Source organism: Ambystoma mexicanum, chromosome 6q (genome assembly GCF_040938575.1).
Source record: "Ambystoma mexicanum isolate Mex_15411 chromosome 6q, UKY_AmexF1_1, whole genome shotgun sequence".
NCBI lineage: Eukaryota > Metazoa > Chordata > Amphibia > Caudata > Ambystomatidae > Ambystoma > Ambystoma mexicanum.
Genome location: NC_090937.1, coordinates 1,261,402,499 through 1,261,428,749, shown reverse-complemented (window position 1 = coordinate 1,261,428,749; position 26,251 = coordinate 1,261,402,499). Strand labels below are relative to the sequence as shown.

Here is a 26,251-nt window from a genome sequence, read left to right as displayed (position 1 = left end):
GCCACAGATGTAAGGAGCTCCTGCCAGCAGCAATACAGCAACAGCGCCAACGGCCACAGGATGTTAATATGTGCAGGGCACTGATTCTACTTCCAGGGTAGGTTGCAGACAGGACTCACTGTTCCGGGACGACACTCCCTTCCCACAGCATTTGCAACATTTTCCTTGCATCCTTACACAGCAGTGATGCAGCGCGACCCAGCAACATATGCGGGCTGGCGCATGTCCAGTCACAGTTCACAGGCACCAGGGGAGTCGATGGATGCACCGTACACACTTCCCGCATTTACATCATTTCTTGTTCTGGATCCCACAGTTTCACCCACAAAAAACATATTAACGTATCTGGTACTGCTTCTTCTTTGTGGTCAGACGCCACTTTCTTTACATTTCACATGTCTACTAGGGATGTGGGACACTGTTTTCTCGCTTCTCTTACTCCCCCCCCCCCCCTTTCTTCTCTCTTATCCCTGGGTCTCTTGTTGGGGCGCAGCTCCCCTCATTCTGTGCTCAGCGATTGCCAAAGGTACTGCACCTCAATCTTTTCTTGGCCCTCTGTGATGTGACTTGCTTGTGTGGGGCAGTGGTTCCTCTCCTTCTCTGCACCCCCGCAGCACACTGGAAACCAGAATCTTCACTCTTATACCACGCAGGTTCTTTTTCTTTACTTGAGGAAAGACCAACTCGTCGCCAGTGTAATAATCCTAGTTCCTTAGACATTTTGGGTAAATTCCATAAGTAAGCTTTATTCCAGTAGTAGTAATGAAAAGAATCAGGATGGGAGATCAAAACAGTAATATGTTGGATCAATTTAAATAATCTCAAAAAATTATAGCATTCTGATGACTATTTACTTTTTTCACAAAATGACTGTAAACTGACAGTGTTTCGGCTAACTGTAGCTGTTGGGAGCTAACTTGTGGTGGCCTTCTTCAGGATAGGAGTGAAGGGTGACTCTGTCCGTGGGTCTGGTTTATTATGTCTCACGAAACAAATGTTGCTTGGTCATATATTTTCATTGGAGTTATGCAAATGCATTTGATTATTGATACCGCATAATTTACTGAGTTATTTGCAGACACACATCTTTGATGTAACTTGCATCCATCACCCAATCATGTTGTAAAAGTCACCAATCCATTGCACTTACATGACATTAGCATCCAACACTAGATCCTTTTGTAAGGTGCCTCTGGTGTTTTACACATTCTACTTGGACCACATTATTACTTCTTAGGGTCTACCTCCTGGGGACGTCATGCACTTGGACATGATCATTGCTGCTACACTTAGTTGGGCAACATAATAGATATATATTATTGCATCCACTATATCATCAAACTATTTACATCTTGCAATCGAGCCAGTGTCTTACACCTGTAATCGTACGCATAGCCACACCCGCAATCAGGCTCTTATGCGGGCAGCTTCATCCATTGCCCCGTTAGATTTTAGCTTATTTCCTGATTCAAGTTCTAGCACTAGTCGTTATTCAGACCCCAATTCCCATGATGCCTTAGACACCCGGCACCGTTGTGACGTGCCTCTTGCTCGTATTCAGGCGACTCATTGAGTCTATTTGGCCTAGTCATGAGTACCGCAGCCTATCAGACTCGCTTTTAGTTTCCCTTGAACTGTGCAACACGTCACGCACACACCCCTATCCCCATTGGCCCAATAGGCGCACCGCCATGGGGGTAGTCGGCCTAGGGGCGGGGCTTACCACACAGCATCGGGATTTATCTCCAGGGCAACTTGCAGCACACACTGCCACATTCGCAGTGAGAATCAGACGCTCACAGATCCTCCAAGTAAGTCGTATCACAGAGGGCACCTCACGCCCGTTTGACTGCATGGATTAGGATAGATCTGACGCACGTTCCTCCAAATGCCCTGCACTTTCACTTGTGCAGTTATTACTTAGTGATTTATAGACACAAGTCGTTTTTTACGTTCTATGCCTTACATGGTCATTTGTGTAGGCTTCACCCATTGCTTTTTAGATGCATGACTACGTCCAAGCCCTCTCTACATCTCGGGCAAAACCTTGTACGCATGCACTGCCCTCTCAGAGTGTGCACACATAACCTGATAATGTTCCCCTCTGATGGGTTATTTAGTCCTACGTGATCAACACACGCAGAATATTTGACTAGCGCATGCCTCCCGGCACCATGCCTGTCACGCATGCTCCAACACCCTAGTTGTGACATCTTAAATTCATTTTAAATTGACGGGACACATGTTATTTCTCCGTCTTTTTTCTTGCAGACCTGGGGACTCTGCTTGCCACTAACAGGCATTGCCACATCCTGGTGAACCCTTTGCACCCAGGATATACAGGTTGCTCCATAGTAGTGTATCGAGTACAACGCTATACCAGTCTCCACCATGAAATACTGAGGGGCCATTTGTAGCAGCTCTACCGCCGCACCGTTGCTTGATGGTAAGCTCTACTGGAATACACGCTCTAGTGTATTTGTTCGGCACCAACTAGCCATTTAACAAGTATTTAAAAGTATAAACAACACATCAGAGAACAGCCTTTCACTTCTTTATTATACTCTGACAGATACCATATGGACAGAGTCACCCTTCACTCCTATCCTGAAGAAGGCCACCACAACAGCTAGCTCCTAACAGCTACAGTTGGCCGAAACACTACAGTGTCGACACAACACCGTGTCCCACTTTTTTTGTTTGTACATATTTTTGTGTACATATTTTTGTTATGTTTATCAAAACCCATTGACCACTAGTAGTCCTGGGCAGCACTTACTCATGTTTATATGGAAATGTCTATTTGTTTGTTAGAGAATGTGCACTAATACAAGGAAAATAACCTCAATAATGCAGAGGTTGGTACTCCGAAGTACCCCCCCACTGCAAAAGTATAAAACATGTCCGTTTACTGTCTTTTTGTGAAAAAAGTAAATACTTATCAGTATGCTTTAATTTTTTGATCCAAAATATTACTGTTTTGATCTCCCATCCTAATTATTTTCATTATTACTATTTACCCCCCCCCCCCGGGCATATCAGTGCCAGGTGCCCTTTATTATATATTTTGACCTAGCTTTATTCCAGTTACATTAAGATGGGAAGTATGAACCACTGGGTCCCATCACCCAGGTTGGGGCTCTCCAGCTGATAAGCAGCAGAGCCTTCACTACAGGCATTCCTACACTCCTAGCTGAACATTTTCTAAGGCACACCAACATTCTCTCATGCATTCCCAAGCACCTGATCACACCAAGCACATTACAACAAGTAATTCAGCCTGAACTCACCAGTATTGCGTTTGTTGTTGCACCCACTTTTCGGACTACTAGGAACACTGATTGAAATAAGGATGTGTTGAGCAGGAGCTAAAATCAATCCTTGATACTTGCTTTTCATAGTTGGCATTAGCTATTTCTAGGAATGTGGAGCGATTTCCTAGCATGCATCAAATTTAACTTGCAAAGCAGGCAAACTATAATAGTTTCTCCGTTTTATGACCAATTTTGGTTTAAGTGTGTTCTAGATGTGTCCTAATGTCTCTTAAGACTTTGACCAAAAAGGGTTAATGTCCTACTGGTATGTCAGTAATGGTGGTGTTCTAGGATACAAGCATGAGCTAAATAGCTCCCAGCACCTAGAAATTAACCCTGCTGCATTCTTCACATTGAACAGGTTCTGCATTGGTGCCTTTAGCAAAAGTTGAATTTCAGAGATTTTAATGTTTGAAGACTATAAACTGTGACCATAATTACTTTAGAAGTAGTAGTTGCCATGTTACATCTAAGCCTTAGGTGTTCTCTATGTATTGCAAGTTTTTATGAAAGCTTTCTTATTTGTAAACCCAAACTTCCCTAATTTTTGTTCATTCGCTGCCGTCAACTGTTGTCTTTTTTTGTTGTTAATCATTTTAACAGGTTGTAAGACTTGTCAGTGAAACATTTCACTATAGTGCAATTGACCGTGCAAAATCGAGAGGAAAGAAATATGCATTAGAAAAAGTGCCAACAGTCGGTCGTAAATTTAATCGGATCGGACTACCTCCAAAGGTATGTTAAGTGACACAAGTTCTAAAACCATGTACATTTGAACATGCCACGAAAGAATAAATCTGTCATGTACAATAAAAGACTACTCTGTCTATACATTCCTTGGAGTGTTTTGCATACCGTCCGACATGGGCCGTGCAAGTCTTGTTTAATTTATTTTAAAATATTTTTTATTAGCATTTATAAACTTACATTGTGCAGCATTGATCTTTATGCGTTAATTCCAAGCATAGTCAACATATTCCAGGTTGGCTGCGAACATGCTGAACCAATAAACAGATTTTAAAAACAAAACAAAATTCTCCATGCATGTAAACATAGCATTTCATTTTGATTCTATGCCAGGATAGGTGTGGGGGAAAGGGGGACCTTAATGGACAGTCATCTTCGTTATTCGGGAACTTGGTGTTCACAGTCATGCTTAGACTAAGGCCAGCAGGGGCACTTAACAGGGCACAGAGTCAGGACAACAATGCAAAATTATACAGAGTGGTGTGGTGTTCAGAGAGTTTATCATCTGAGGGGTGGAACATGTCCCAAATCAAGAGCCTCCAAGATTCATAGGGTCCGCCAGTGTTTGCTTCAAGACTTTGTGCTGCCGTAACCCACACTCTGGACTCCGCCTCAGCCCAAGTCTCAAAGTCGCTGTGCCAGTGTGAATATTGCAGGCCCTCAGTGGACTTCAGGCCATGGCAATGCACCTCTTAGCAAGAATGCAGGCCTTGGCCATAAACTTAAAATATTACTTTGCTATGCCTCTGATATGCTCCCAGCAGGCACTTCTTTGGGCTCCAGGTGTACCTTGTAACCCCGGCCTTTCGTCAGGCTTGCTCAATGCGTCTCCAGAAGCTCTGTTCGTTTATGCAGCCCCAGAACATATGAACCAAGTCGCCATCTAAATTGCCACAGCAGGGACACATCGGTTGCCTACCACTGTTAAGTTTAGCCACCCTGCTAGGCGTCATGTAGGTGCGGTGCAGCACATTCATTTGAAACTATCTGAAACGGGGGTTCCCAGCAAGTATGCGCTTCCGCTCCCCAATGTCCACCCCAAGATCGGCCTCCTAGCATGATGCCAACTTTCAGAGTTCTAGATTGAGTCTATTGGCTAAGCCGCTGTATAGTCTGGATACTGGCTGCCAACCGTTGCTCAAGGAGTACATCAGAGTCAGTAAGTCTCTTCCGGTCCCTCAGACCACCCTATCCATTTCCGTTTCGCCACCCCCACTACTCCCAAATATCGCAGAAATTGACCCCTGGCCAACCCGGTCTACTCAGTTATGGCATCTAGTTATTTGAATTTACCATTCTCATACATGTCGCCCCAGGTAGACATCCCAGCCCTCCCAGCGTTGTGCTGCCATCGGGTCTTCCCTGTTTCTGCATACCGCCACGACTATTGAGACCTCAGGCGAGTATGGGGGATCTAGCTTCAATAGCTTCAGCGTTCTCCCCACACCGTCCTGCCCAAGTTAATTAAGCGGGGTAGCGTCTGGAAGCTCAGGGGTAACCATAGCACTTCTTTAAGTTGGGTGGGCTCCAGCAGCGACTGCAGTAATAGTGACTCCGATGGAACGTCCTCTGACAGCCACTTGCAATGAAGCTGAGTTCTGCCACCAGGTAGTACCACTCCAGATCGGAAGTTGCACACCTCCTTCCTTTATAAGGTAGGCAGTGTTGCAAGGGCGATCTTGCGGCGAGACAAGCCCCATAGGAATCCCCTGATAAGCGAGTCCAACAAGTGAAAGGAGGACATTAATGTAGTGATCGATGTTGGTAAAGAAATACAAAAATCTGGGTAAAATGATCATTTTTTTTAATCGCAACCCTACCCATCAGTGACAATAGAAGCATAGACCAGAAAGCCATTGACTTCCTCAGACCACCTCAGTTGTGTTTCGTGTGTGCATGCCTTCAGGCGTATTCATGTGTACCCCTAAGTATTTAAAGGATTCCACATACCACTGGAGCCCCAATTCCGGTAAATCATCAGTATCCATCCCCCTGAACCCCGCCAATGGAAACGGGCAAGATTTCTCCCCACTGAGATATTCCGGACATCTTAGCAAAATTGTTCAATACCTCCATAACTATTGGCAGATTATGTTGCGGGTCCCCACGATGGAGCAAAACGTCGGCGTACAGCAATCTTAAATGACTAGTACCACCAACCCATATACCTTCCTCTAGGAATTCTTTGCGGAGGTAGACTGCTAAAGGCTCCAATGCCAATAGGTACAGATGGGCGATAATGGGCGTCCCTGGCGCCGACACCTGCCTCCCAGATTTAACCCTTGCAATCAGAGGTGTATATAGGATCTTCACCCACCAAATGAATTGCTTGCCAAACCCAAATTTCTGTAATACTATTTCCAATAAAACGAATCAAAGACTTTAATTGAGTCAAATGACACCACTGCACACTGCTCGGGGCGCTCATTAGTCTGTGAAATGTTTTGCCGTTGGAGCAAGTTCAGGGCGGTGCTACGGCCAGAGATAAAACCAGTCTGATCGCTATGCATCAGACCCGCAATTAAATTGCAGAGTCGTCCCACCAATATTGTCGTCAAAACTTAGAGGCCGATAGGATTCACTTTCATCAGTGGGTTTCACCAGGGTCACAACCGACGCATGATGGGTTGGTATAAAGCGGCCTCTAACTTGGGGAGCCCCATTTCTGAGAGGGCGTCTTTGGGGGACCTGCTCCTTGCGGCCATACAGTTTGGAGTAATACTTGGCAAATATACTATTAATTTCAAGCTGTGTCCTATGTATATGCCCATTCTCGTCTCTGAACTCAGTGGTCTAGTGTCTGGGGTGCTCCCTCCTGCATAGCCACAATAAAGGCCTAACCGGCTTCACTCCTGCTGCATGGGCTATGGTAGGCTATTGTTGTTCTAGCAGTGTGGTAACATTTTGGATAACCTCCCCCACGCCTCAGGACAGCAGTGCCTCCTTTCATCCAACCTCTCTTCACAGGTCTGCTGACCCACCTTAAGGGCCTCCATGTCTCGGATTTCATTCTCTAACTTTTCCAGGTCAGCCCTCTGCGTTCTATCGATGCCCCCAGCACTGGCAATAACATCTCCTCGAACCACAACTTTCAATTTTTCCCATACAGTCTCCCCACTCATTTACACTACACATGTTTCGCTCTAGGAAGTCCTCCAATGTCTCTTGCAGACTATCCCTAAAGATTTGGTCTGTTAAGGTGTCCACTGGCATACACCACATTGGTATGGGAGTCCCGGGGCTTCTAACATTCCAGTTCATCAACAGGGAGTGATTGGATATTGATCGGCCCAGGTACTCTGCCTCGCCAATGTCTGCTATGTGAGTCCGGCCGAAAAACAATCCTGGTGTGAACAGGGCATGGGGGTCGAAGATAAAGAGTAACCCCTACTCTCAGGGTTCAGCTCTCTCCAGACATCCACCGTCAAGATTGACCAGCACCGCATTGGGAGTTTCAGATGCAGGTGCTAGACCTTCCTGAGGCGGAGAGGACCTGTATACCACCGAGGATCCCTGGTTCACCTCCCCAAATGAAGAAACGCTCCAGGTGGTGCGTGAATCGAGCACAGTGTGTTGACATGTGTTGGAATGTGGTGATTCGGAAAATGGGAATTAACTGTACACCTCAACATGATCTATATAAACCCTCGGAATGAGGTGCCTCCCTGTCCGCTTCCACCTCCAACAGTCGGAACGGTACAGAGTCATTTATCCACGAAAACACCCCTCTGGCAAATTTTAGAGTATGCCGCCCGTACCCCCCTCCCTCGCCTCCCACACCAGCGTTCACTGACCCCCTCCAGTTCTTCAGTTGTCAGGTGGGTCTCCTAAATCGGGTCCATGGACACCCTTTTTCGATTCAGGAATGATTGCACAGACCCTGCACATTCCATGTCGGTACCTTTTTAGTGGCGGTCATCATGCCAACATCTGCAGCCTATTCTGTACACCCAGGCAACAACCCCCCACCATCTCTCCTTGGCTGACTTTGAGTCATGGGTCACCCTTCGCTGCCCAGTCCCCCTCCTGCCCAGCCAGAGAATCCTAGTGTCTTGTGTGTACCCAAATGCATGGAGAACGTATAACCAACAACCTAATAAACCATACAATATAGTCGCCCAGCAACTGCACAATGTGTACAGTGCTCAGACATACTCGTACCACCTAGGCCTATCCCAGGCCATTGTGTGCTAAGTATCGGGTGTTGGCAACAGGCCAACACCAGCCTATGGGCGAGGCAGTCCAATCGGACCAGTGGTAGGTGATCAAACGTCACCCCCATCATTGGCGAAAACAGTTTGTTCTGACAGAAATAGACCTCATGAGGCACCAGTGATTCGAGAAGACCCGCCATCGGGAGCCTAAGTGAAACCAACCTGCCCCATTGTTAACACCCATTGCATCATGTAATCGGTTCCTCCCTGCTAGCCAAACCATTATGCTCCAACTACATGTTGGCCGCTGCAGGGGTTTCAATGAAGTGTGCTCTGCCCTTGCGGATAATTTTAAGTCTGGCAGGATACATAAGCATATATTTAACATTTACGTGTCTGAGTCTCGCTTTGATCGGTACAAAAGAATTCCTGGTCCTATGGACCGCCGCTGTGTAATCCAGATAAATGGCAATTTTGGAGTTGTCACCCTGGATCTCGCCACCTTCCCTTGAGTATTTCATGATCTCCTCCCTGTCTTAAGATCTTCACGATAACTGGTCTAGGTTGTGACCCCAGGGGGCTCTTTTGTACCGAGCGGTGAGCGCACTGAACCGCAAATCCTTGAGATGGGTTCCCAGGGCCAAATTCCTGGAGTAATCATTTCTATACATACTGGGTGGGGTTTTAGACCTCAAGGCTCTCCGGAAGCCCAAGCAACCTGACATTGTTCCGTCTGGCTCTCCCTTCAGCATCCTCAGACCGTAGTTACAGAGCAGTGTTCCGCCTCTCTAGCTCCTTGACCCGGGCCTCCAGGTTTTTTGTGGACTCACGCGTTTCCTTCCGCTCCGTCTCAGCCGATGTGACCCTTTTAGCCAGGTTACAGACGTCTTGGCAGCTGCACATCCACCTTGACCTAATCTATTCATGTTTTTAATGAGGATCTCAGTGGAGCTATCGCAGCCAGCACCAAATGTTCCTGAGTGCCCATGCCCAGGAGCACAGGGCTCTGTCTGGGATGCAGACGTACCTTGCACCTGCTCCCGGGGCCTACCTGCATTATTAAAGTAATCCATAATCGTGGATTTGCCCTTGCCTTTTGTGGCGGACATCTTCATATATGGGTGAAGCAGCGAGAGGCCAAAGTCCCAGCGTTGGCTTCTGCGCTTATTCAGCTGTCCGCACCTCAGCCCCAGAGAACCTTGTAGCAGGCCGGCAGAGGCAGTCCACAGCGCGGTCCCCAATTTCTGTGGGAGCTGTCGGGTGTACCCTTCGAGCCGACCGAGCAGGCACCGCAGCTAGGAGAGTCATGCCCCACTGGATCAGTGCACCTAAAGGATCTCTTTACCTTTCCCCAAGTGCCTTGCAAAGAAACAACCACGTGGCTAGTCGCAGATGAGTGCCTCACTCAGATGCATCATTTAGCGTGTGCTGTAGTGTGCCCCCCGCCACAGGGTTTTGTCAGTGATTAGTGCCCCAGTGCAGGAATCCCCAGGTTCCAGCAGCTGCCCGCTTCAAGTTTGCAGCACAGTACCATCTGCTAACCACTCCTTCTGTGGCCTTGGCCTCTAGTGTTGCCGGCAGAATACAAGTTGCTTCCTATACATGGACACCCTGTATTGTGTTTGTCTGACCAGTAGCCGTGACTTTCACTCCATGCCAGCCATTGCCCACAGGCTTGCACCCACAGACTTCACAAGTCCAACAGTGTCTCTGCTCCCCTCACATCACACACTCCTCTCTGCTTCCAGAGTCTCCGTTTGCAGCTTTGCTGCTTCCTTTCGCGGTGTCCGTTTGGCAGTAGACCCCCAGCCAGCAGTGCAACGTGTCATCAGCTGCCTCGTTCCTCACAGCACCCTCGACTGTGCCAGCTCATTGGAGGCGTATATTAGCCTAGTTGCCGGACAACAAAATGCCCGGGGTCAGATGTAATGTGCCAAAAACACAGCAGGGGCCCCAGCGGCACTGTCGCTGGGCTGCTTTTAGCCTGGACACCACAGGGCAGCGAGTGGTCCAGTGTGTGCCCGACTCTGTAGCGGACTAGGTCTTTATCTCCCCTGGTCCTCCACGTACCAGTGCGCACCAGGCCCTAAACCAAGCCCTCCTCTGGGCCTCCCGTCCTGCAGCCGGTGTAGCCCGCGCTGCCTCCGCTCTGTAGTCCTAGCTCTCCTCCACGCCGGACATTAAGATGCCCCGTCCCGGGTCTGCCTTCATCTACCTCACCCTTCCCACCATAGGAGTGAGAACACAATCGGCTGCGTTGCACCGATCCATATAGTACCACACATGTTGGTCCCGCGGTGCAGCAGTTAGTATAGATGGGAGTCCGATCCGCAGTCGGGCAACTCGCAATCCTTTTAGCCAACATTCCTTATAATTTCCCCAGTACAAGCTTCTAGGGTTCTACTTTTATTTGGTGAAGGTGGATTAATTCAATCCATCCTCGCTGAATGTGTGACCGAAAGGCTGGCTCGCTGACTCATCTGGTCACCAAACAGTGTTGCAGAAGGAGGTAAGGACAGGATCGGGGTCGGGTGGCGTGGGTTTGGTGGTGCTAGAGGTGTTTGTGGAGAATAGGTGAAGAGGGGACGACTGCTGGTGGGGGGCTGGGCTAGCGGTATGGAGTGGTGGCTATAGGAAGCAGGGGAGAGTTAACTAGCTGAATCGCTTAAAGCAATTTGTCAAAGAAGGGAGGTCAGGGAGGATGGTACTTTGAATCTGTGACTTGTGATTGAACCACATTTATTTCAGATATAAAAATATTCTATCGAAAAAACCATAATTAAGTTGCTGTAGCTGAAACCATGTGTAAGAAATGTTTAGCTCTGCTTGAGCATAGATGATTATGGAGACTAAAGTACAATAAATTGGATGTCCTATTACTCACCAGCGTAGTTACTTATTTCTTCAGTCTTAAGGATCTTCCATTCGCTTTGCGAGACTGATTTGGGTTGGCCCGGAATGATTTCCACGGACGGTAAGATAATGTCAGTGAACTGCAGCTGTGGGGATGTTATGAATTGAAAGGACGCCTGAAGGATTTAAGTATAGAAACGACTGCCTAGTTTTTCTCCATTCGCAAAGCACGCTCTTAAGACTTTTACATTTGGTAAGCCCGGACAGCATAGAGTAGTGACCTGGTTTTGATGTCAGTTCTCCTCTATAGCCCCGTCGCTCTCTCCCACATCAGTGGCTAACCAGTCAGAAATATCTGTAGTCCCATGAGATCTTGTGCTGTTCTGTATGCATAACCTAATCATAACTTTCTTCTTCCAAACCCCTTAAATCCAGTTTGGCACTCAGGAACTAGGTACTGCAGACCCGCATGCATCGACGCTACAGGCTTAACTTTTCTTTCCCACTGTCCCACTAATGAATCCCAACGGCCCTTTTTCACTCACAGAGCCAAGTGCAGTGAGGCCACCAATGGTGGCAGATGGGTGGTATACAAGACGACTTCAATTATATTTGTTCCAACTATGGACAAGTGGCTGTTGGACATAGCCTCCTTTAAGACTATGTAGGTAACTTCTTGTGAACGGATTCTCCTTGTATCTATAACATGGTATGACTGGCATCTGTGTAAAGATTTCAGTTGAAATGACAACCAGCCCTTGGCTCAAATCCTATATCGGCATAAATGTATTCCCTCTTTTTCCTATGGTGTTAAATCTTCCTTAAAGATAAAGCTTACATTTTCTTTTTCTCGCCCAATTGTATCGGACTGTTCCTACCATGTAATATTCCTACGCCCTGTCCCTTTCCCTCCATACTGTAAGGGCGTCCCTCCCAAGGGGCGGGATGTAACCTTTTTTCCTCCAGAAAAAGATAATATCCCTTTAAATTTCAGACTAGGCTATGGGTCACCATGCCCCAATAGCCCCGTCTCCGGTGATTGGCACAGTCGCCTTTTCTGCGCTGACTGGATTGGACCTACCTCTACAATTTTATTTATTGGGTATTTATAATGCACCTATACACAATGTTTGTCGCGTGAGTTTGTCTTTAATACTTTTTGGCTTTCCCTAAGCAATTTTTTCTTTTTTTTACTATATATACCTGCACCGGGGGTAGGTGAGGCACATGTCGGCCCATTCAGACTTTGGCAGGTGTTCTCCTGCGAGAGTTGTTTTCCTGCGTCTGATCCGCATTTGCTTTGCCTCTGTCATGATCTCTGCTTCCAAAAGATCAGGACTTGCCCGACTCCCTTGGAAGCAGACCCATAACCCCGGTTCCGAGTGCCAGCCAGTCCCAATTGGGACCTTTTGGATCCTGTCCTGGCGCCAGTGGCACCAGGCTCATAAAGATGTCCAGTCCCAGCGCTGGAAGCGCCGGGCTCATAATGCTTGGGTGGACTTACCTGCAGCAGACCATGCTGCTTACTTACCTGCCAGTTGAACCCCTGATCCTCTTCTGTTTGGGACTACTTTTCCTGTTGGGTGGGGCAGGAGCCACTCCCTAGGTTCAGAACACTGGCACTCTTCTGGAAAGCAGGAACTCTTTTCTTACCTAGGCGTGGCTGTGGAAGGAGACACCTAAGCACTACAGGAGGCTATTTAAACCACACCCGATGGATGAATCTTGCTTTGCGTTATTCTGCATTCTCTGCAGCAGAACGCTCATCGTGTCTTCTGCTTCTGATCCTGGGCCTAAGGGAACAAAGGCTTACCATCCTGGAATCCAGTCTTCAGCAGCACCTGTAAAGACAAAGAAAGAACAGGTTAGCACTACGGTCTTCAGTGGCAGCGCATCTCTTACCTGGTCCATCGGCTGTCACCAACGCCTCGCACTGCATTCCGGCATCTGAAAGACAAATGCTTACCAGCGCTTCGCACGCTCCGGAGGCCTTCGGCGCTGCATCCCGCATCTGAAAGACAAAAGAAGGTGCGTTTAAAGACATTGGGCAACTTTATTACTCACGTGCCATTACTCCTTCCCACGCCGAATCCAGTGGGTATTCCAGCACCCTTCAGCTTCTCTAAAGCTCCGAACTTGTACCTGCAAGATAAAAGGGACAGTTAGTGCGCATCGTGAAGCAGGCTACAAGCGCTTACTTACGTGCTTCCAGGCGCTTCTATTCCTCACGCGGGTTCGATCCTCAACTCTCATCAGCCCGCCATCCGCCATCCGCCATCACCCTGCAAAACAAGCGATATCATTACAAAAGACTTTTAAGACATTTGAAGTGCCCAGAACTTACCGTTCGTGCAGTTAACGACGGACAGCAGTCCTCTGAGGTCAAGAGGCCTTCACCCTTATCCAGTGAAGAAACTGGTTACGGCACCCTGCCCCGAGGCAGATGGAGAGCTCGGCGTTCACTTGCCTAAGGTGAGGGCGTTAACCTTTGGGGTTCTAAAGGATAAGAGAAAGGGAAGAGGAGAGAGGCACCCAATAACCCCAGTTCATTAATCCCATATTTTCTATCTGCAGACATCTTACTCTTCGAGTCAGACATACAGTGCACAGAGGTCCAGCCCAAAGAGCCAACCGTGTGTTACACATCACCTTTGAAGATACGGCATTCACCCAGTCAAGACCGGCGCCTCTGCGGGAATCAGGTGAGCGTTACAGCCTCCAGTGCTTAGGCGTGGGACATCGGTGCGAAGATTGTGTTTGTTGCCATTCCCTTATGCCGCTCTCTTTAAAGAATCGGTTGGCTCTGAAGGACTTTGTGCGATGAAGAAGCAAGTCGTACAAGAGAAGTGCAAAGCTCTTTAGCAAATCACCCCATAAGGGTGATTCCTTTCCAGAGATTCCTCCGAGCGGGAGGGGTAGTAAGTACCCTATAATACTGTCTTGAGGCTTTCAGAGCTTGGAGGCCTGTGGGGTCCTCCCGAGACATCGGTTGAGGGGTGCAAACTCTGACACCGGGACTCATCCTGAGGGGCATAAGAGTTCTAGTACCAGGCCTAGGCCTGAGGGGACGCCTGTACGTACACCTACTACTATTACTTGACGAAAGTCAGAGGACGCCAAGCCTACTGGCTGGGCTCCCTGTGGTCTTACCCAGTACAAATCTTCCACTTCAAGGCCCTTCGTGGTCTGGGGGTTCAGGTTCAGCGCCAACATTTCTTTCCTGTGCACTGCTGTGGAAACCTCGGTACACAAGATGGCATAGTGTGGCAAAATGGCACCTAGCTGTGAAGCAACCCCCAGGCGAAACCAGCCAGTGACTCAATGGAAAGAGGTCTGGAGCAACCAGCTGCTCCTTGGAGGCCAGATTTCACCCATGGGGTGGAATGGTTGGCGGGACAAGTTCAGTGGTGCACCTCATACCCGATCATGTCCACTGCGCCAAGAGCGGTGGAGCCCAGCACAGGATGGCGTCTCGGCAGACCGCATCAGCAGGTGCAACACCTTCAGTGTCGCCATGTGAGGACCGGTTCTTTGACTGCTTCATGGGGCTAATGAGGTACCAGAAATGACTGGGCTCCTCAAGTCCTTGATCAGGGAGGTTATACCTCGGGCCCCTACAGCACCAGCTGGTGTAAGCTCAGTCAATCACCACTCCTGTAGTGGGAGACCGCACTGCCACTGGCATTCCACTGTAGCAGGGCATGGATCCCGCAGCAGACGGCAGATCAGCCCCACAGGCTACAACGATCCGGCCACTACAGGGTCCCAGCCCCCGGCATCAGGTCCCCCGGCAGACGCTCCATAAGTGGGGGAGAAGGCAGGGCAGGCAGACAAAGACACAGATGAGAAAGCTGACCTTGAGGACTCGGTCTTGATGAAAGCCTTTCACGGCAGAATGGAGGGCTGTCTGAGTTCTTGGCAGTGGTGATAAGGGGGTGGGTACCTCTTTCACAGCAAGAGCAACCAGACGCCGGTGTGCTGGCTTAAGTGCTGTCCCTTGAGGTGCACAGTAAATCTGCCATACCTTTGCACCATCTATGCATGCAAAACCTCAGACCTCTGGGTCATCGGCAGCAGCCCTCCTGGGGAAGGAAGGCCGGCTATTAGAGCCCTATGGGGGGGAGGGGCGAAATGGTCTACCAGAATTTGGGCCTGCATCTCTAGCAGGTAAATAGTGATGCAATTTTAGCAGCTGCCAACCAAATGTTGGAGAGGGAGATAGCGGACCACTTGCCAGACCCCGCCCAACATAGGCAGACTGCGTTCAAGGCATGTGAAGGCAAGCGTCCCCAAACAGCACGATCCTCCCCGCAATGAGAGACAATGAAGGACTCTCCCAAAATGGGAATAAGGCCAAGACAGAGTGCGGGTGAGCGTAAATGGGAGTTTATCAATCAGAATAGGGCATGCAAAGAACTCTGCAAACTCCGAGAGCGCGCTGTCTGACAATAGCAAAGAAAGGCGTATATATTTACAAAAAACGTCATAAGAACCTACACACTATAGGGGGCACAAGTTCAATGGGATTGGGTGGCGACGACTAACTATAGGTGCTGCTGCGATGTGGTTGGCTTTGGCTGGAAGACGTCACTGGTCAGCCTCGTGGGTTGGGCTGGGCCTGGCAGGTCGGCTGAGTTCATCCGGACGGTGTTGTTGTGCCATTGCGGCCAGTGTCGGAGATGAATGTCTTTTCCTGACTTGGTTGCTCTATGCCATGCACACCGCAGTCATTCAGTCATTTCAATATTATTTTCTTTAGTAAATCTTCCAATAGGTTATACTACAGGTTAATGCAACACAGGAGGAATGTACCTTGTGAGGGGTCTGGAGGTAATATGTCAGGACATGGTTACCAGTGTCCTGTTGACCGGGGCCATAGGTCGAGGGGCTAAGCTTCAGGGCCTGGGACGGGCGGTACAGGTCTTTCTGCCTTGTTAGAAGTTGTTATGGATGTTCCGCTGTGTGTTGTCAAAGTGTTGGGTGTCCTGATTGCACAGGGCCATAAGTCTGAGATGGTCCGGTGGGTTGTGGGGTTTACGAGGGGGCACGTGTGTTCAGGCAGAGGTTTACTGCTGAGCTGTAAATAATGCAGGTGGCGGGCCGCGGCCTTGGGTGCTACAGAGGGGATTACAAATCTTTGAAGCGGCTCCAGTCTGGTTGGGGGAGGTAAAGCAGTGCGGCGCGGCCTCTGCTCACATGCCTTGGCAGCCTTCGCAGGGTGGGAGGGGGAATGGCCTTGCACGTATTTCACAAAGGTATCTCCCTCGTGTGTTGCCGATTTTAGGTAAAGACATCACAAACATTTGAACACTCTATAATACTTATTCAAATCAATACAAAACATGCATTTAAACTTTGCTGGATGTGTCTCGATTATACCCAGTCTGAGCACCTTATTCATACATTATGTTTTAACAACTACAGTATTTAGTTATATGCATATATATTTGCAGTAAGTGAGGTAGAATTAGGATTGGTGGAGTACATAGAAAGTAACCCGCCACTGTTCGTGACGGTGGTGGCACATGTGGGGCCTAGACATGCACACATGACAAGCGCCTTCTCGTGCATCCTTCACATAAGCCCTCTGTATGGTTACATTCGTCTTCTCGTGTCCTCTAGCAGCATTAGTTCAGTTATGGCGCAAGCCCATAGAGTGTAAGTTTCCCAGTGATACACGTAACAAATAGATCCCTGGTGCGTTCCTTTATTATTAGCACCCAACTGCAATGGTGTGGGCTCGCCATCGCTTATATCATGGAAGCATGCTTTCTTATGTTTATACATTTTACAGGCTTTTGTAATATAAGGGATTTTGTGGAAGAAAGCATACTTTGCGAGTGGTCTTGACATTAATATATAAAGACTGTCTGCCATCTGATGACCATTTTAATGTTCTTTTCATTTCCCAGGCCTGCTGGCCGGGTCATGCTGGGAGCGATGATACACTGCGGGAGGTGAACTGTTACAATGTTAGTGTATTACGCTAGCTCATGTCCGTCTTGTTCGTGGGAACGTGCTCGCAGCGGATCTGCCAGGGTGCTGCGGCGACAGGGATGACTGAGACTCTCCAAGGGTGGGGGCCGCGCTACAGTGCGCTGAGCTCACACCATCTTTACCAGACAAAATGGTTTCTGGGCCTAGCTAAATTTTAATACATGTGGGCAATCAATACGTGTGGGCAATGTGTCCAGCGGGTGAACCCTCCACCACCTGGGCCCGGGTGGCATGAGGGGACGCCCAATGAGCCATAGCCCTCACCTGGGGAGAAAACGCAGGCGAGGGGGGTCTCCTGGACCAGTCCTCCCCTACACATGCCTGACTGAGACCAAAGTGGTGGCGCAAGATTTGCTTGCCCTTGGTGGCTCACATCGACACGATGTGTAGAGGCTTCTGCATTGTCCATGGATATGCGCAGAGCAGCATGGTTGTGTGCCACCAGATTGAATACAGATGTCCAGGACATGATACTGGATTTCCCTTTTGAAGGGGCAGAGCTCTCACTCCTCCACAAATCGGCTCCATAAGAAAGACCAGCTTGCAGACTGCGAAATCCCTGGCAATCCTGGCCAGACAAGTAGTGAAACCATTCGTCCAGTCGCAAGGCAGGTCGATCTGAGGAGCAGGGCGTTCAGTGGATTCTGGGGCTTTAAGGACTGCAGGGCCGGGCAGCAGGACGGGTCGCCCAATCCGCAAAGGCGCGAGCATCCGTGCACCAGGCAGAAATTGTTCGTCCAGTCCCCCTCCAACCCAGCCTCGGAAGCCATGAAGCAATGAGGGTGGCGTCCCAGTCAATCCCTCCCCAGTGGGGGGGGGGGGCAGACTTGCGCTCCACGAAATGCAATCAATGCAATGGTGTCTATTCAGACCACCCTGGGTACTTTCGATGGTTTCCGGGGGAAGAGAGGGACGGGGCCTTGACTCCCAGTTCCATCCCCTCACCCAGTTTCGCTCCCTCTTGTACAGAATGCTCACCGGCTCTGTTGGCAGAAATTGCTTCCCTTATGCAGAACAGGGTGGTGGAGGAAGTACCCCTGCATCAGAGGGCTTCTGACTTTTTTACCAGGATTTTTGCCATCCCCCAAAAAGAAGCAGGTGGGCATGAGGGCGGTACTTAACCTTTCTTTAATCCTTACCTTCCACTCAAAAATTCAAGATGACTCCAGCGCAGATCGTGTAGGCTCTCTGCAAGGGAGATTGGATGTACTCCCTGGACCTAAAAAACTTGCACTTTCACGTCCCGGTTTGGCAGCCGCACAGGCAATTCCTGCAGGTCCCAGTAATGGGGCAGCACGTTGAGTATTTAGTGCTGCCATTCGTTATCATCTCTGCTCCTCTCGTATTCACAAGCCTGATAAACACAATAGCGGTGCTGCTCCAGGCCAGGGGTCCTCGCGTCCATCCATATTTGGACGACGGACCTTTTGGGGGCAGCACGCAGGAAGGGGTGGTACACACGTTGGAGTCCCTCATGGACCAAGTTGGAGTCCCTCATGGACCAAGTTGGAGTTTACCCCATACAGTCCTTAATCTTCCTCGGATTGTCTTGGGATGCGGTGAGGCAAAGGATTTTTCCCACGCAGGAAAGGGTCAATCCTCGGGGCGGTGGGCCATTTCATTGGCAGACGGGTGACGTCGGCATAGTGGTATCAGCACCTGTTGGGTCTCATGGCGGGCTGCATTCTGGCTGTGCCGTACACCAGACTGAAGAAGCAGAGATTGCTGCTGCACCTAGCAGCGAACTGGGAACTAGAGAGGTTCTCGGGTGAAAAAGATCACAATACCGTAGATGTCAGACCAGATCTCTTATGGTGGAGGCAGCATAAAAACCAGATGAAGGGAGCGTCCTTCCACCTGCAGGAGGCGTTTGTGGTTATTACTACAACGCTGCACAGCTATTCCATTCACTGGCTATGGTCCCCACAGGGACAGACGGAGAACATAATTGTTCTGGAGCTAAGAGCGATCCATTTGGCTCTACGGGAGTTTATCACTATGATCGCAAACAGGATAGTGCTCTTCCGAACGGACAAGACCACGTCCACGTTTTACCTCAACAAACAGGGAGGGACTTGGTCTCCTGTGCTTTGCAGACTGACCATTCAGATCTGAGAGTGGGCCGTGGAACAGGGCATTCACTTGACTGCTGGCCACCTCCTGCGAGAGAGCAACATGAGGCAGATAGGCTGAGACGGCTTTCGGCAAACTACTACGAGTGGGAAGTGGGCTTGTATGTCCTATCCTCCATTTTCAGGGAATGGGGCCACCTGCAGGTGGATGCATTCGCCTCTGTACCAGTACAGCGTGAAGTGCAGGCAGTTTGCCTCATGAATGGGGAGAGGTAGGAGCTCACTAGGGGATGCCTTCCAAATCTCCTGGAACATGTGGTGCTATTGCTCCAACTCTGTTAATCCAGAGAGTGCTGCGGATGTTCAAGAAGTGACCCTCTGCCGCATGATTCTGGTACTCTGACAGGCCAGTCAGGTTCTGGTACTCGGATATGGTGAGTCGGGACCCAATCCCCCTAAAGTAGATGGGCCGGTACACCTCTGACAGCAGGGGGAGGAACAGTAGTACACTCAACAGGAGTCCCTAGCACTCTCAGCCTGGTACCTGAACAACTAAAGATGCAGCAACTTCCCTTAGTACTCTTCCTGTGCCCACCTGTGAGGCCAGGAACCTTGGGGTTATCTTCGACTCCATACTACTTTTCTCCTCACATATCTAAGAAGTCAAACTACCAACTGCACCTCCTCTGAGGTATTCTTCCTTTCCTCTCCTTCCCCCAGAAGCTTACTGTTTCTAGAGCTCTAGTTCTCTCCAGGCTGGACTACTGCAACAGCCCCTTTCTAAATCTGCCTGTTTCTACTCTCCGCCCTCTGCAACTCATCCAGAACAGGACTGCAAGACATGCCCTGCTATCGTATCTCTCCAGCCCTGAAATCTCTTCATTGGCTCCCAGTGGCTGCAAGGATTAAATTCAAGACCCTTTGCATTATCCACAAGGCTTTCTGGGGCCTGGGTCCAAAACTTTCCCTCCATAATACCTTCCTACTCGAGCTCTTCGCTCCTCCAACTACCTCAGGGTCAGTCGCTTCTCCAAACGAGTTGGTGATCGATCTCTTTCCTCGGCAGGGGCCTCCCTCTGGAGCAGCCTCCCTGCCACTCAAACTTGAGGTGTTTCCAGAACTGGAGATGGTTCTCCTCAAGACCTTCCTCTTTGCTTCTGCCTTCGCTCTCCCTCTCCCCTGCTGATCTGTTCTTCTTCGGCACAGTGCACCTGGTTACCCTCTGATTTCTGGCCCAGGTCCATGCCCACCCTGCCACTCACCCGCACTGCCCTGGTATCCCTTGCACTTGGGTCTGTATTGTTACCCTACAGTCCCCTTAGCTGCACTTACCAGACACCCCTGTCTGCGCTCATAACCTGCACTTGCCACCTTGCTGGTGGCACTACCTTTTGTGGTGTTGTATCCCATGCTCAGTACTTTCCATTTCACCCCTCTCCCTTGCACTTTCATGTTCTCAATGCCTCTGGGCCTAGTAAGGTCATTGTTATGTCCTCCCTTGTTCCCCTCCCTTGCCTCGTGGTGCTTTGAAACACTTGTGTATGAGCGTGATACAAATAAAATATCATATTGGGCTTTCACAGGCCAATCTGGATTTTCAAAATGCTAGAAATGAATCCACTAGGCACCAGTACAAGAGTAAGTGGGCCAGGTTATTTTTCTGGGATAGTGACAAGGGAGTGGATCAAGCATTGTCCACACCACCAAATGTTCTTTTTCGGCCCACTTAGCAAGCACAGGTGTTGCATGTATTTGGTGGCAGTTGGCACCTACAGGAACGCGGAGGGCCGATCCTTCTCCATGGTCAATCCTGTGGTGAATGAACATTTGATGGGGCTAGCCAGAAAACCTTATCCGGTGTGGGACCTTAATGTGGGGCTGGCAGCACTGGTGCACAAGCCTTTTGAGCCCATGGCTACTACAGACATCAAGTGGGTGACTCTCAAGGCGGCGCTTTTGGTGCACCTCACATCAGCTAGACACATTCGTGAAATTTAGGCGCTAGTCGCATCAGAGCCTTAAACGATCTTCCGCAAATATAAGGTGATCATGAGAACACACCCAACATTCTTCCTGAAAGTAGTCTCTTCCTTTCATATCAATGAGGAGATTGTGGTTCTATGTATTTTCAATGACACCCGTTTTTATGACTGGTTTTGGCCAAAGAAACTCATTGAAATAATTTATTTTTGGGGGGACCGGGGTTTCCCCAAGTCCCTGTCCTTTACCTATTTTTTGTTCTTCCTGACCCCTTCACAACCCTTTTTATGCCCTCTTGCACCCCCCGCCCCAAAATTAGCATTTTTCTTTCTCCTGCAAACTCGTAAAAACGGGTGTCGAAAGGACTTTGTATCGAGATTGCCCTCCCAACCTTTGTTCCAACCTTTGTTCCTCATCCTTAGTGAGAGGATGAGGGGACATTACATTGCTTGGGCGTTAGGAGAGCTCTCAAGTTCTACCTAGACCGTTCAGGAAGTCTGATGCCTTGCTGATCACATTCGTGGGTCTTTGCCGGAGACTCGAGCATAGAAAGCTTCCATTGCCAGGTGGATGGTGGAGGCTATTTCAGAGGCATACACACTTCAGAAGAGGCTGTGCCTGGCAAATATGCATGCCCACGCAATGAGGCAGGTGCTGTGGCATGTCATTAGTAAGGCAACCACATGGGCTTCCCCATAGGCCTTCTGCAAGCACTACTGCTTAGATGTTCGTGCCAGGTCAAGGGTTTGGACGAGCTGTCCTCAAGAACCTATTTGGAAAGTAGAAACTCCCACTCCGCCTAAGGGCTATATTGGTTGTAATCACTCGCATAGTATGGAGGAAAGGGGACTGGACATACAAGTAATTCAAAGTTACTCCCCGTAGTCTTAGTACATAGTCCCCTTTCCTCCATACGACCCCCCTTCCCACCCCATAAAATGTTTGTCAGGCTAAGTTAGCCGTCCTGCATGTTCAAGGGGATGAGGCCAGGCGCTGGAGGGAGGGGTTACGGGGCAATGGTCATGTCCATTGCCTAGCCTACGCACGCCTGAAATTTAAAGGGGGAAATGCTATTTTTCTGGAGGAAAAAGGTTCAGGTCCCATCCATTGGGAGGGACACCCATACAGTATGGACTAGTGGTCACTATGGTGAGTAACTTAATTTCTTAATTCAGTTTTTATTGTATTGTTGGTTTGGAGTTATGCTCTTTTTCGACATTGTTATAAAATTATAAAATGTCCAGAAAAGTGGTCTACTTATGTGCATTTAATGCAATTTTAGTTATTTCTCTACATTAAAGATAAATGCTTTTTGGTATCAGCTTCCAAGTTCTTTTCTTTCCATATAATCTTTTCTTATTTTAATGAAGACATTGCAAAAGAAACAATATAAGTTGTCATTGCTTGAGTGGACAATAGGATAACGTAAAGATAAATTACAAAATAGGTAATGGAAGATCCTGCAGGGTTCCAAATCAGTTTCATAAAGAACTGGGTGAATGCAAAGCATAACATCCCTCCCCAATACCTTCTGAAATGTTTGGAGGCAGCCTCTTGCGTGGTAGGCCTTTCGCTCCAAGGATAAATCCTTGTAAGTGCTTAATCGCGTATTTATTTTGAACAGTCTGGTCCATTTTTTTTGTGTTTATTTTGTATCATTTTTGCATATCTTGCTAGGAAGAAGATTCATTAATATAGCCATGTTTGGTACAATGATAAGTAAAATAAAAAAAATGCATTGTGGTTTACTTTCAATTGACATTTTAATTTCAGGCTTGATATTTGCAGCAGTGTTGCAATGTTGGTATTCCTCATAAGATTATTTGTATGTATTCCTTATGATTGTGTTTTTTATTAAAAAAAAACATTGTTTATTACAGATCGGCTCTTTCCAGCTGTTTGTTGAAGGTTACAAGGAGGCAGACTATTGGCTCAGGAAATTTGAAACGGATCCTTTACCTGAGAATACTAGAAAGAAACTTCAGTCTCAGTTTGAAAAATTGGTCATCTTGGATTATGTGATCAGAAACACAGGTATTATTGCAATTTATTGGGATAAGTGAAAGTTGTCTGCAACAATGTTAAAGTTCAAAAGGTTACGTAATGTTCAGGCTTTTTCACTTGCCAGTAAACTGTTCAAGATGTAAAATAAAATAGCAAAAATTGCCATTTTATTTTCGAGCACAGTTGGCATTTGTACCATTAGAAGTGGATAGACTGGGAAATGTAGTTATCGTGCCAGGCTTGCAAGTCATAAGCAGTTCATCCGATGAATTGTTGGTGAAAACTATTACATCGACTTCAGCAATAAAATATTGTAGTAATTGTCACAATATTGTACAAATATCCCACTGGAAGGTGTGGTCAGTTGCACAGAATAAACTAGGTGGACGATCTGTCCACCACATGTCCATAGCTGGAAATCACAGTTGCTAAATTGAAATAAATGCTATGTTGAAAGTATGCCTGCAAATGTAGTTTAAGAAGAAATTCTTACGCTGCATATGGCATGCTAACGATTAAAGCAAAGCTTGGCAGTGTATCCCATCAAAACTATTGTCTAGATATTATTGTGACATCTCTACACACACAGTTATAAACATGTCATAAAGAGCACGCAGTTGTGTTGCTATTATTTTAAAAGTATGGTTGTGTGTACTTTGTCTGTTTCCTGCAGCCTCTCTGACTCCCCATCCCCTCGTGTTGAAAGCTCCATTTCCCGTGCTACGGCTTTCTGAACGTTTTATAGGTTTTGCAATTAAGAGCAAGGCACACTTTGATGTCAGTAGTGTGCCTTGGAAAATTAAATTGTCGTAGAGGGTTTCTTATCCACCCAAATCACTGTCAATTCTTCACTTGCTTGATATGATTGGTTATTTATAACACGCTTAATACGCAAAGGTTTCTATGCGCGGACCGGGAGATCGAACCTGTGGTGCTCTATTGTCTTGCTTCCAAGGTGAGCATGTTGCTCCTGAGCTTTCCTCCAGAGACGCAGCTTGATGCAGCTGCATTAGATAACCAAGGTCTTTCAAGCTATTAGAGAAAGTAATTCGTATATTGAAATCCTATGCCCTTTGTAAAACGCCACCCTTGCAAGATGGATGACTGTGAGGTTGTGATGTTATCAGTGATTTAAATGGCAGATAGGAGAGCCCTAGAACATTTTTCACAAGGTGTCTGATTCCAGAGGGATCACATGGACCTTGGAGCATTTTGAGGACCTATGAAAGTGTCTATCCAGAACTAAGCATTTTCATTCAAATCGTTTGGCACTTGGAAGTCAAAAGTTCTACTCCACCTAATTTGCCTTTGGTCTCTATGTGCCTCAATCATGTGTTCCTCATCCCTCGGGCCGAGGACAATAGATGGGCCAGTGTAAGGCTTTATTTGCAAGTTTAGCTATCGTAAAGAAAAATGCTATGTTTGTTGCACACAGATAAGATAATTTGTATTGTATGTAGAATTTAACAGTGGGTGGCCTTCCATTTGGCCATACTCCCGTAATTAAGCAGCCAAGCATGACTGAAATCTGTATGCTGTCCATGAGTACAGATGGTGGTTTTTTTGAGGTCATGTTGGTGAAATGCTGTGCACCATGAAGACAGACAAGGGTTTATTTTATTTCGATTAAATTGATTTATTTTGGGATCTCATTTAACTCAAATGCTTATTTAAAAAATGTACACTTGATATGATATGATAGGATATGATATGGCATTTGTAACGCGCCTATACACAAGTGTTTCAAGGCGCGACGAGGCAGGGAGGGGGGAACAAGGGGAAGACAGACAACGATCCTACTAGGCCAGGTGTCATTCAGACCGCGCAAGTGCAGGGGTAGGGGGAAGGGAAAAGTGCAAGGGGAAGGGGGGGGGGGTGCAGTACAAGTAAGTAGAATAAAGTAAATAAATAGGGCCAGCTGGTGGCAAGTGCAAGGTAAGTGCAGACAAGTGCTGGGAAAGGGGGGGCTGTAGGGATACAGAGACAGTCCCTCAGTGCAGGGGTTGCCAGGGAGGCAGTGCAAGAGGAGAGTGGCTGGGCCCAGGACCGAGGTCGGTGAGAGTGGCCCAGTTGCAGATTCGGTGCAGATTCAGTCGAATTTAGCAGGCTAGAGGGAGAGCAGAACCAAAGAGGAAGGTTTTGAGGTGCTTCCGGAACCGGAGATGGTTCTCCTCAAGTGTCAGGGAGGCAGGAAGGCTGTTCCAGAGGGAGGCCCCTGCCACGGCGAGAGATCTACCCCCAGCTCGTTGCTTCGAGAAGCGGCTGACCCTGAGGGACTTGGAGATGGATGAGCGAAGGGCTCGGGAAGGAAGATATTTAGGAAGAGAGAGTTGAAGGTATTTAGGCCCCAGAAGGCCTTGTGGACAATGCAGAGGGTTTTGAACTTAATCCTCGCAGCCACTGGGAGCCAGTGTAGAGATTTCAGTCCTGGAGAGATACGGTCCCTGGGCTTGAGGCCAAGGACACGTCTCGCAGTTCTGTTCTGGATGAGTTGCAGGGGGCGGAGAGTGGAGGCAGACATATTAAGATGGAGGCTGTTACAGTAGTCCAGCTTCGCGAGAACCAGGGCTCGGGAGACAGTGAGCTTCTGGGGGAAGGAGAGGAAGGGAAGAATACCTCTGAGGAATGTATTTGTAGATGCATTTGTGTAATAACCAAATGTATCCACAAGTAATGTCAATACACAGCTCCTAAGTGGCCGCTCATAACGTGCCTGTAAAAGAACTACAAATTCATCTTAGATTCGTTTTTATAGCTTTTATCAGAAAACAAATTGTTTATGAACACCTTACATTTACCAAATGTAATTAAGCATTGTTTCTGGACGTGTACTATCTCCAATTGAACAATATTTGAAAGGTTTTCTTGCCATGCTGTTTTAGGAGAAGAATATCACTAGACATTTATATTTAAATAAAAGACCATTATGGTTATTTTCTTCCACAGGATTTATTGCCAAGCATATTTTCATGCAAGCACATGGACTCTTGAAATCCGTAAACATTAGAATTCTTTTTAATTCTGCGTTACTTAAAATTGCTTAACTGAGCCTGTTCAAATATTTATCAGCCAGGTCATCATGCGAAAGCTAAAGTAATGGTTTCTGCTTTCTAATCTTTTGATTTATTTT

At 47.9% G+C, this 26,251-nt stretch overlaps 1 protein-coding gene across 2 annotated transcripts in view; it reads left to right on the top strand.

Annotated features, from left to right (window-relative positions):
- PI4K2B (phosphatidylinositol 4-kinase type 2 beta) overlaps positions 1 to 26,251 on the top strand; it is a 354,471-nt gene that overhangs the window by 108,785 nt on the left and 219,435 nt on the right. Inside the window, exons 4-5 of one of the 2 annotated variants that reach the window (XM_069631865.1) lie at positions 3,918 to 4,049; positions 22,998 to 23,151. In XM_069631865.1, coding sequence (XP_069487966.1) covers positions 3,918 to 4,049; positions 22,998 to 23,151 — 286 coding nt within the window. The remainder of the gene's footprint in view (positions 1 to 3,917; positions 4,050 to 22,997; positions 23,152 to 26,251) is intronic. The other variant, XM_069631864.1, reaches the window with a different exon arrangement.